At 35.7% G+C, this 12,380-nt stretch overlaps 1 protein-coding gene across 2 annotated transcripts; it reads right to left on the bottom strand.

Annotated features, from left to right (window-relative positions):
* Window positions 1-3,479: 3,479 nt before the first annotated feature.
* Window positions 3,480-10,525, bottom strand: LOC107821381 (homeobox-leucine zipper protein ATHB-14-like). 2 transcript variants are annotated; one of them, XM_016647821.2, is made up of 18 exons: window positions 9,540-10,525; window positions 8,040-8,199; window positions 7,634-7,749; window positions 7,457-7,547; window positions 7,263-7,358; window positions 7,072-7,185; window positions 6,878-6,961; window positions 6,598-6,753; window positions 6,443-6,517; window positions 6,254-6,360; window positions 5,918-6,107; window positions 5,623-5,811; window positions 5,455-5,535; window positions 5,238-5,372; window positions 4,693-5,018; window positions 4,341-4,452; window positions 4,066-4,215; window positions 3,480-3,798 (listed from the first exon to the last, which is right to left on the bottom strand). In XM_016647821.2, exons 1-18 carry the CDS (start codon window positions 9,743-9,745, stop codon window positions 3,652-3,654), a joined length of 2,535 nt encoding a protein of 844 aa, XP_016503307.1. In that variant the 5' UTR covers window positions 9,746-10,525; the 3' UTR covers window positions 3,480-3,651.
* Window positions 10,526-12,380: the final 1,855 nt, after the last annotated feature.

Raw genomic sequence — 12,380 nt, 5'->3', positions numbered from 1 at the left:
AACTTCTACAAATGTTCTGAAAAAACGCAATTACATCAAAAATCTCAATTATGCTACAATTGAATGAGAATTGGGATATTAAAATTTAATGTACCCAGTTTGTAGATATTTTGTAGATAAATTGTAGATTATTTGTATTCTGATTGTAGATGCTTTGTTTTCTGTTTTCACAAATCAAAAACGACTAAAACTTCTACAAATCTTCTGCAAAAAATGTAATTATGTCGAAAATCCCAATTATGCTACAATTGAATGGGAATTGGGATATTAAAATTTTATGTACCCAGTTTGTAGATATTTTGTCGATAAATTGTAGACTATTTATATTCTGATTGTAGATGCTTTGTTTTCTGTTTTCACAAATCAAAAACGACTAAAACTTATACAAATTTTCTGCAAAAAATGCAATTATGTTGAAAATCCCGATTATGCTACAATTCTGTGATTCTCCTATATGCTCTTGGTACTCCTTACGAAACTGCTATGCTAAATATGGAATCCAAAAACACATGCTGAAGGGATAGATCTTCCTAAGAAATTTTGTAGATAATTTGTAGAAACATTGAAATTCTGTATTTTCATATTAATTTTTCAAATGATATGTAGTTTTGTTGTAGATTAAATGTAGAAAATAAGCCATTGTGAGTCTTATTTGACTCATTCCTCACATTCAACCTATTCTACAAATTCACGCCTTTTTAAATACAATACAACCATATTTTCTTGAATTTAAAGGTATAGCAATATATATAACTTAAAAAACATCTTCTCCTCTGCACAAGTTAGCTCCAAAGCAGACGAAGTGGAATAACAAGCTCCGATCAAAACTTTTAACACAAAAACACAAAGCTCAAAAATAAATAAACAACAGTCTACAATTTTTCTACAATTTATCTATAATTTCTGCAATATAATGTATGTCATGTCTTCTTCTTCTTCTTCGAGTTTTAATCTGATATTCAGCCAAAACCAAGTCTAATCTTCGCCAAAACCCTTCAAAATTGGGATATAAACTCCAAACCATATTCACAATTATTTACAATAACACCCAATCCAAACAAATAATGATTTTTGAAAACCCAAATTAGAATTCAAAGCTTCAAAGCTTTCTAATGGCTGTCAATGGTGGAATTGCTGCTCTCTTTTCCTTTCCTCTTATATTACTGAAATTTGGGATTGCGAGATAGAGAGAGACGTAGAGAAAATTCTCAATTCTTTGCAACAACATCCAATCCAAACAAACAATGTCTTTTGAAAACCCAAATTCGAATTCAAAGCCTTGGCTATGGAAGAAATAATGGGATTTTGATACAGAAATCGTGGGTGTGGGAGGGAAACATGGGTGAAGGTGGGGGAATTGGAGAGAGAAACGTGGGGGGAGTGGTATTAGAAGGAATATACGGTACCATTAAATTAGGAGTGTAATTAATACCCTTAAAAACCACTAATAGTATATAATTGGTAATTAGGTATAGTAAATGTAATTATATCAAACCTTAAACATTGAGGGTAATATAGTTTCCTATATTGTATAGGAATGTAAAAATTCCTTTTAATAAATATTCGGGGTGACCTATAAGTTACGGGTTTCAAGCCATGGAAACAACTATTAATATTTGCATTAAGTTAGGTTGTCTACATCTAACGAGCTGCCTTTTAATTTTAACAAATATAGTGTAGTACCAATGGCAAGCTTTAGTCGATAAAGTTACTCGATACCTATACTAGTTGAAAGTAACAGGTACTCAATGAAATAGTTAAGGATAACATAGGGGCGGGCCAACGAATTTGTAGCCTAAAGCCAAATTTTATAAGGGGCCTTAATTTTTTAAATCTATTTTTCTTGCTTATTTTTAGATACAAAATTATTAGTAATTTTTTTATAATCAATTTCTCCTAATAAGTCTTTCTCAATTGACAATATACTAATTCATTTAACCTCTTTTGAGACATTGTTGATCTTAGGTAAGATTTTATCAATTTTAAATTTGAAAAACTTTTTTCCCTCAAGCAACGGTAACAAGAGTTGTTCATATTATTCTATAAGCAGTATATGCATTTGGAAAGGAATTAAATCTTTTTATTTGATTGAGTATATCAATTAAATTGTTATTTTCTAATTGTACTATTTTTCTTAAAAATTTTAGTTCAAAAAATAAATATAAACCATCAATCTCGGATTGATTATTATGCTTTAAAAAACATTCAAGATTAAGGCAATATTTTCTCAAATTTCCATCATCTAGTCATAGTTTTTTACTGCAAATAGAAAAACAAAAATATTTTTATATGCTTCGAATTATTCAAATCTATTTTGAAATGAAAATAATCTTATCTACTATGTATAAAAAAATAATCAACTCTAAAGGACTATTCGAGAGATTTTGAAATTTCATTATCACCATTCTAATTAAATTATTTCTTTCTATATATCACACGTTTCTTACGAAATTCAAGTTCGATGTTCATTTCAAATGCAATTTCCTTGGAAGAAATTATTGCATATGCAAATTCTTCGACTCTATATTTTAAAGAAAGAAATCAAACATTTTCATTTTACATAATTTTATAAAACTTATATATAGTCTATTATGTGTAACAATAAAAAATAGGGCCCCGCAAACGTGAAGCCTAAAGCAGTTGCTTGAACTCCTTTAGGAAAAGGGCCGCCCCTGGGATAACACCATCATCAAAAATAAAATAAAAATATAGTACCAGTCTATGTTCTTGAGGTACAAATTGAACTAGGTTTTCAAAGACGTGCAATCGTATATAAACAGTATGAGAAGTACTTTCACTATATTTTCTTTTCAAAATCAATTAAAAATGGAAGTAAATGAAGCAAATAGTAACTCCTAGAGCTAGTACATCATCAATATGTAACCTGTAGAGTCAATCCACAGAGGGCAAAGCCTATTTCCTACGAAATACTCCAAACTAACGTAAACATGGTTAATACCAGTTGAAGTGTGAAGTAATTCTCACACCATACGAAATGAGTCCGCCCTAATTAGTGGGGTAATGGCAATAGTATACAGAGGTGACAAATTTTCTTCAAACAAATTCTTTATATTCCAAAAAAAAAAGAGTTCAAAATGATTACATCTCCCCTAATCTAACCAAGAAAACCCAATCTGACTTAATACAAGTTGGTCACATCACCCTTGCAAAGTGACTCGAAAATCAACATTTTTTGTATTGAAGCTGACATTTCAAAAACCATCGGTTAGAAAGTACTATGTCCTTTGGTGAAATCACTCAAGAAACAAGCACAAGTGGTACCAACTGGCAACCAGCAAATATTGCCTTAACCAAATTAGGCTAATCACCTAATCAATAGAAGGTGGACCACACAAAAAACAGACATTTAGTTTCAACACTATCCAACATGATTGAAATCTCAACTAACTTCTAAACTATATCCAAGAAAATTAATTAGACAGCAACATTAGAGAACCTGTTGACAAAGACAAAGCAAATAACAGGAATAACATGTCATATTGTAATAAATATGATATAGAGTTAGGATCCATCCACACATCCTTGTCAACATAGTCATACAAGCTTAATTTAAAACATTGTGAGTACCGACATTAACTTAGAAGGTTGATAGCTAATACCAAAAGTCTTGCATAGATTATCTGTTTTAACTTAAACAAAAGACCAGTTTATGAACATGAAAGCTAGGCAGTGGTTGGAATCTTCATCATTGAGAACCTTCCATGCTACAGCTTGCTCATATGACACTGGCCTCCCCATGCTAGATACACATATTCCTGCTGGTAGATAGGCAAACCCCTAAAAGCACAATGATAACAATCATAACATTCAGGACTTGTAGAAATTTCTTGTAATTTACTAGCTACAGCATTTTGTTGTGAGCTATTAAAGACAGACGAATACTGATAGACTACTTGTAGCACAAAAAGAACCCTGCTAGGTACTGAATACTGCAGTATCAAAGTTCGGTATGTTTTTTGTCGAAGCTAGTTTGCTTTTCATGTTTGCTAAGCTGAACAAATGTGATGCCATGTATTAGCAAAAATTTGATGGTAGTAATCAAACCTGCTGCATGATCTTGGAGAACTCTGATAGGAGGACCTTACGACCAGCTTCATCTAGAATCTTATCAAGCATTATATCCTGAAGAGCTAACAAGGTGGTTTCAAGCATGTCAAGACCTGCCTGGTTTGCAAATGTAAAAACTGCAGATGCCTGCATTAACAAGTACATTAACTAATTAGGTCTCTTGTTTCTTCCTTAGGAAAGACCTAAGACAAATACTTAGTATTGAATTAGGAATGGCATCAGTCATAACAAGTAGAGAAGCAGCTACTGACATTCATTTTGACAGAGCAACACATTATTGCATCACTATGGTGCCACAGTTGTTTCAGAACAGCATCACCATCTTGAGAATCAACCTGAAGCAGGTCCCCTCCTGTGTGCACTCTGAAACATAATTGGGAAATAGTTAGACGACGTACAACATTTAATGGGAGTGCAAGGTCAGATATCAAACTTGTCTTCGAACCTCAAGGAGCAAAGTATAAAAGTTGTCAAAAGTAATATGTTTCTTCTACTCAATTACAATGACAGGTTATTTGTTGATATTAGGTGTTACAAGTAATGACACAAAACATGTTAGTGAGAGAATGTCAAAAGTACAGCTAAGACCTGTAAAACTCATACCTATAACTCCGGGAAATCCACCTTGCCAAAGTGACAGCCTCAGGTGAACCAGGGAAGGGTTTAGGCGTCAACTGAGAGCTCAGTCGAGAGGGTGCTATGGCCATTGCAACTCTCTGAACTGAGCCTACTATACTTCGCACATATTGGCGAGCCATAGCAGCTACATTATCCCGGTAGTGACTCTCAAAAGTAAACTGGAATGCGATTGTCAAGACAGAACGATGATTGTAATTGCTTGCTTCAATTTCACCAGCTGGACGTGTCCCACCAGTTCCAGCTTCAAGAGTTGAAGCTAAGTCCAAAGTCCGAGTTGCTGCAGGGCCATCCTGCATCATAAAAGTAGAGAAATTTCAGTATAAACTCGGAAGATAATCCTCGTATTCTCACTAAGAAACTCAGCAGTTAAAAATGAATTTCATATTGTTAGGAACACGTAGTACGTAGAAGTTTGTGACTGAAAAGCTAGACATTCTGTAAGAATATTAAACTTTTCAATGGTCAATGGTTCATTGCGAGGTAGCAAAGCATAATAGGTGTTACTGAACTGATTTAGGCTCCAGCGGAATGACACGGAAACCAGATGGAAGCAATGGAGCATCATCACCAAAAGACTCATCAATAGGTGCAAAAACAAGCTGAGCACAGGCACCTGAAGCATTCTCATCAACTCCACTGCATAACTGCAATGGTAGAAAGACAATCAGTAAACCAAAAATGTCGGGAAACGCACAATTTTCAATGTGTAGAGTATGGGTTCTTAACCTGTAACAAGTACATATCCCGTGATAAAGCAATGTCCTCAGGGGAGAAAGCAGGACCCTCTAGTCGTACTACTTCAAGAAACTAGATTATAGAGGACAAGTTAAAACAACATGATTAATTGGTCCGAGATCATAGACAACATAGAATAGAAATTGGCAAGACTGTTACCTCTTCATGCTCCACAGTCTGAGCTAGGGGTAAAATGACCTGGCTACTTGGGAAGCCACCCGGTCTGGCGCAAGGTACAGCATATGGACTGGCTTTAAGAGATGCAGCAGAATATGCATCAACCCCATAATCTGCCCACTCAGAACGATGCTCCCTAAGGAAACGAACAAGCAAAGCAGGGGGAACATTCTACACAACAAAAGTATCGGCTAGAGATTAGAACCTATTCATCAATTGATAAATTGATTCTAAATCTACCAATGTAAACCAAGGCCAAATAGCAATTCCAACATACCTGAAGAAGCATTGATGCCCTGGCACACAGGACTCCTCCAAAGGTAGGGAGTATTGACAAAGTGTTGTACTGTGAACCAAGAAATTTGGTCGAAGATGAGTTTATAGCAACGGTTACGTCCTCTACACCATCACTATCCATAACAGTCCAACCGTCGTCAACAAATCCATTAACAGCATCATTAAATCCCCTGTAGTAAATATCAAGGATGAAATTCTGAAAAGGCTAATCGAACCAGGAAAAAGCATAGGATTGCCAAAAGCTTCATTACAACCGTGTCAGGGCACAGTATATTGTTTCTGCATCTCTAAATTAACAATTGGCTTGTCTTCTCACCTGCATAATCTTTGACTTAGTGCCCTCAAAACAGCAGGTTGGCGACCCCCAGTGTATTGGATTTCCCCACTGGTTTCTTGTGCAATTTGTCGTATGTGTCGCAGGGCCTGCACAGATAACTCCGACTTGTTAACAAATCACATTGTCATGCTGAAGATTAGACAATTCAACAGATTCTAAATTTCTTACAGCCACAGTCGTCTTCTGTGCAAGGATCTTGGAGGACTCATAAAGTGGCCTCAGAACTTCAGGGACACTCCAAGCCTGAGCACAGATAGGGTAAGTTCAACTACAGTAACTTAAAGAAAACAAAATTCCAATTGACCAATGTTTTTCAGGCTTACATCTAGATCAATATGATCAACAATGTGAATCATTGAGCCCCCACCCTCACAAGGCCGAATGAGGTAGCCACTTGGTAGCATTTCAGCCCTGACAAAACTTGTGGCAGGAGGCCCTGTTGGGCCACCAGTAGCTGTCGTCAGAGATCGTTCACATATCTGCATTTTAAATGCCGGAAAAAAAATATTGTAAATGTTGTAGCTATAGCCAGCTCTTTCAAAGATAGGCAAGTAGAATTTAGAAAGGTTAGCCTCAAGGTTTTGGATTATGCCCAACACATACCACAAGACTGCCATCCTCCAAACTTGTAGTGTATCTCAATGTCCAAAAGTCACGAGCGGATGCCAATGTAGTTGGAGCATAAGTCTAACAAAGAAACAAATGGCAAACACCAACTTGTTGAGCACAGAGCTAAATAAATTGAGATAACATGGTATCGACATAACCAACATCTGACGTAGGGAAACACAACAAACCTGCAAGTAAATAAGCTCTATCGTCCCTCCATTGCCTGTAGGGATTACACTCAGTATATTAAGGCAACGGCAGTCGCGATACCAAGAAGGACGATCTTTGAGAATCTCAGCGACCTGGAAAAAATTTCTACAGCTTAAAAACCAAGGATAGAATAAGATAAAACTCATAGCCATAAAGATAACTGAAGTACCTTCGTGGGCTCTAGACTCACGAGGCCGCAGGCACGTGCTGCTACCCCACTGCAGTTGCGGGAAACAGCAACAATACCAATAGAATCCGGACCAGGCTAAATTGGAAAGTCGAATGAGAGGCGGCAAAAGTTAACAATTGAACATGTAATGAACAAGTCAGAAACTAGAGATGCACAACAACTAAAAGAATTACCTTCATCCCAATCATCTGCACCCAGTCGACAGCAGTTCCAGTAGCCTTTCCAAGGAACTCTGCCAGGGTCTCCTCAGCTATTGCAAGAAGACTGAAAATACATGCAAAAATGTTTATTAGTTTTCTCAAACAGGAAAATATCAGTGTAGATGTTTAAAAAACAACAAATTAGGTTACCCAGCTGGGTTATTCGCATCCCTTTCTGGATGCTGAGGTGTTGGGTTTTTTCTTTGCTGCTGACCATTCACGACCACAGATTCACAGCTTGTATCTGTGGTCGTGCTGCTAACCTGCTACGATAATCATCTTCAGTTTCATTGAACCAAAGAAGCAGATAATAAAGGATAAAGTTACAGGAATTTCTTCATGAAATGATAAAATAAGACAGAAAAGGTTAAATGCAGCTCGTGCAAAGCTTCAGCAAAAATGATTTAAACTTAGAAAAAATGAGATAAGGGTTAAATGAAAACCTACATGATTTATTTGAGTTCTATTAATCAAAGAAGACCAATTTGCTCATGTAGAGAAAAAGAACTGGAATCTCCAAGGATTACCAGGCTTGTAAAGCAAGTACACAACTCACAGTATTGATTTGTTGTTTCATGTAGCCATTCTCATACACAAGCTGTGAGACTTGCTTCTGCAACCGGTCATTTTCTTCCATCAACAGCTTGTTCATAGCACTCAGCTTCCTGTTAACAGTCGTGAGACGAGATGCTTCCTTCCTCTGTTTTTCACGGCATCTACAAAGGTTATAAAACAGTGATTCTCTCGATTATTAGGTTGAATTCCTTGCTATGTTTTAACATATTTACATGCTCTAAATAAAAAACCTTCAGACAGTGTACTGAAAATGGAAGTACTCAAAATAATTTCAAATTCTGCCGAGTGACATAATATCAAATAGAAGCGAAAATATCCAATCAAAGCAGATACAATGGGTCTGATATTTCACGTTCAGGAGAGCCAGGAGAATAAAATCTTAAAATGGATATAGCATTTCACTTCAATATCCAGTCAAGCTGATCGAAGAGACTCAGAAAACAGATTCTTTAATTATAGAAAAAATGCAAGCAGAATACTTAACAACAAGTAATAATAAGTGAAGTATGTCTACTCCAATAACAGGAAAGAAAGAATAAATAAATGGGTAAAAAACAGGCATTTCAGCATTTTAAAACTGGACCAACCTTTGAATCTAACAACGATTTAAGAGGTCTATACTGTGAAAACGCTCATTGACTGAAACCATATTTTGCTGAGTAAAAAGATCCATCAGAGTTAAAATAAATAGGAACAAGACAAAAGAAAAGAACAAAAATCAATAATGTGTAGTTCTTGTTTTATTAAAAGAAAATAGAAGTATCTGTAGGGGAGCTCATAGACAAGGAGCACCATTTTCAGAAAAGTCAGAAAATTCTGAAAATATCACATTCTCCATTTTCTTGTCATTCCATTAATAAACAACTAAAAGATCGTATGACCATAACCAACCCAAATGCACAAAATCTCTGAGCATTTAGCTTGCCAAAAATGAGAACCAAATGTAGAAAGTTACACTTTTTCTGGATAAATTCTGCATCCACAATTAATAGAAGTCAAGAAATGACTAGAATTTACCTCCTAAAAGAAGGGTTTACATCTAGTCTACTATTTACAGATCCTTGTTAAAATAAAAGGATGAAATGAAGGGCATTAAAAGCTGATTCTTTCACATTTATTCCATATAATTAAAGAACAAAAGTTTGAAAGTGAATGCTTTATGAAATTTATTCACTAAAAAAAACTATTTTTCTCCTTCAAAAGCACATTTTCTTCCTTCAAAAAAAAAAAGAGATAGAAAAAACAATCTAAGTCCTAAAAAGAGGAGAAAATGAAAAGAAGAGTATTTCCCACAATGCAAAATCCTTAAAAAATGCAATCTGAAAGTGAATGTTTTATCAAATCTGTTTATTAGAACAGCCATTTTCCTCCCTGAAAAGCATAGCTTTTTCCCCATAAAAGGGCTTACAAACCCTATTCGTTCAAGTCCTAAAAAGAGGAGAAAATGAAAAGAATGAGTGCACAATCAAAATAAGAATACCTTCGGTTCTGAAACCAGACTTTGATCTGTTTAGGTTCAATATTAGAGAGAATGGGACACTCCCTAATGAGCTGTTGCCTCCTCAAAGAAGTAGGCTTTGGACATTCTGCATACACTCTCTCCAAAGCTTCCACTTGTTCTGGTGTGTACCTCACATACTTGCTGTTATCCATTATCTGATTCTTGTTATTCAAACACAACGCCATTCACTATATGAAAACAAAACAAACAAAAAAATCACTGCTTTCTTTCTCTTTCAACAACAACACAAACTGAGATGTCTTTGTTCTTGCATGAACAGGCAGGCTCTCTCTCCTCTAAGAGAGCCTCCTCTTTCACTCATCAACACTCCTCTTTTTTCACTCTCCCTATCTCCAACTCTTGCTCTTATTCTTGAGATTTGTTTTGACAAGAAATAACTGAAGACCCCAGTGAAGAGAGGTCTTTATCTTAACACACCAATGTTTATAGAGAGAGAGAGAGAGAGAGAGAGAGAGAGAGAGAAATTAAAGTACTGTGTCTACACACAGGACAAGAGAAAAAGAAAAACACACAAGAAACCAAAAGTTAAAACACCACATTAATACTCTGTCTAGAGAGACTGTATTATACATGATACTGCAATACTACTGTGTATCAATAGGATATAATTCCAAGATTCAATTTTTTATTTAAATCAAATACTATCCTATTGGGTTGGTGTATAGGTACACAGACTAAAAAAGTACACACAAAAGAACTGAAACAGTGAAAAGATTGAAGAGAGAATAAATGGAAAACAGTAGGCTGTGTTTTTCAGAAACAGAACAACAGGTGCAGTTTTTGGCAACAAATGTGGGTAGCTTTTTGAAAACCCCTATACACTTTCTCTCACCCAACCAACCCCTTTTGCTACTTTTTCTCTGTGTGCTAAGGAGAGGAGAAAAAGAAAAGAAAATAGGGGAAAAAGTACAGCTGATCACAGTGTCAAAGTTTCTCTCTCCTCTGTCCAAAGGTATAATGATGCATGGGGTGGGTTTTATTTGGCCTTTTTCTTTTTTATATGAACAAGCTAGGGAACGAGGGGTAGGGAGTAGGGGGGTGGGATGGGATGTGGGATTTGGAAGGTGCATCCATCCATGGATGGTTGAGTCCTTTATGTGTGCATGTAGAGACAAAGCACATGCTGCATGGAAGGCGTGAGAAGAGAGGGGGGAAAATATGATTAACCTTTTTGGTTAGGCAAAATTTTAAAGGTTCCTTTTGGGTTGCAGATTTGTTCACTTTTTTTTTTTAATTTTAAATTTTATGTTTTTGTTTGGTTTACTTCATTGATTATCCTATAGTTGTCATTTTTCTTCCTAAATAATTTTGCATGTGTCAGTTTCCTCACATTATCGCTTTGAAACTCAAATAAAGGAGGAAAACTACGGCAAATTGGCAGTTAGCGTAAAACTCAGTTAAATCTTTCATAATATTACGTCGGTACTCGTTACAGATATCAATGGGATGTGTCCATCTAAGGACATGTTACATCGGCACTTAATTAGATGTGATAAAAATAAGCAAAGGATTTCACCTCTTCGTCACCTGAGTGTGAGGAAGTATGAGCAAGGGTTTACACATTATGGATGAGCACGAATTTGGTACAAAATATGAAAGATTAATATAATTGTCATGACAAAAGGGTTGTTCTAATGATAAGCAACCTCCACTTCCAACCAAGAGATCGTGAGTTCGAGTTAACCCAAGAGCAAAGTGGGAAGTTTTTGGAGGGAAGGATGTCGAGGGTCTATTTGGAAACAACCTCTCTACCTATGGTAGGGGTAAGGTCTGCGTACACACTACCCTCCCCAGACTCCACTAGTGGGATTATACTGAGTTGTTATTGTTGTTGTTGTTTAACATAATTGTCATGATCCAAAATTCCCACAAAGTCGTAATGACACCTAATTCAACTCGCTAGATAAGTCAAACAGAATAAGTTATAACTATAATGAGAATCATCAATATTATATTAATAATAAAGAATGCAAAAGAATTTAATACAACTACCAAATGATTGATTGTACAATCATCATCCACTAACATTTAGATTTTTCAAAGTTGGTACAAAGAATAAATACAACATTTGTTTGAAGTTTACATAAACAGATATAAAACCCTAAAACACCGTGAATGAGAGGTAGATTGAATCTGGAATGTTGGTATGTCTTCAATGCAAGGCTCTATCCTCCACAGCTACTCAGTTCCAGAATCTGCACGCAAGGTGCAGAAGTGTAGTATGAGTACAACCGACCACATATACTCACTAAGTATCTCGACTAACTTTAATAAAGTAGTAAGGATGTTTATAAGTCAAAAAATACTCACTAAGAATAAATACAACATTTGTTTGAAGTTTACATAAACAGATATAAAACCCTAAAACACCATGAATGAGAGGTAGATTGAATCTGGAATGTTGGTATGTCTTCAATGCAAGGCTCTGTCCTTCACAGCTACTCAGTTCCAGAATCTGCACGCAAGATGCAGAAGTGTAGTATGAGTACAACCGACCACATATACTCGGTAAGTATCTCGACTAACTTTAATAAAGTAGTAAGGATATTTTTAAGTCAAAAGATACTCACTTAGTAATACAGGTGCCCCTTAATCACATGTATAATACCAAGAAAGAATCTAAAGGAAACAATCATAGAATAGTGAATATCAGAATTCAAGTGCACAATCAAAGAAGAGGTCATAAGCATGTTTTTTCCGATTAACAAGTCAAAACATATACAGTTGCACCAGCTTCACATGTAAAGGAGACTTGCACCAAGTAACTTGTACTCAAATACTTCTACTTAGATGTAACCT

The sequence above is a fragment of the Nicotiana tabacum genome, chromosome 3 (genome assembly GCF_000715075.1).
Source record: "Nicotiana tabacum cultivar K326 chromosome 3, ASM71507v2, whole genome shotgun sequence".
NCBI lineage: Eukaryota > Viridiplantae > Streptophyta > Magnoliopsida > Solanales > Solanaceae > Nicotiana > Nicotiana tabacum.
The sequence above is the reverse complement of the archived record's forward strand: the minus strand, read 5'-3'. Positions and strand labels throughout refer to the sequence as shown.

Coding starts and splice junctions, on each gene's coding strand:
- LOC107821381 (XM_016647821.2), bottom strand. CDS start 9,745: ATGGCGTTGTGTTTGAATAACAAGAATCAGATAATGGATAACAGCAAG. Junction 5,019..5,237: donor TTCCGCTGGAGCCTAAATCA/GTTCAGTAACAC, acceptor TTTATGATGCAG/GATGGCCCTGCAGCAACTCG. Junction 3,799..4,065: donor TCTCCAAGATCATGCAGCAG/GTTTGATTACTA, acceptor TTGTGCTTTTAG/GGGTTTGCCTATCTACCAGC.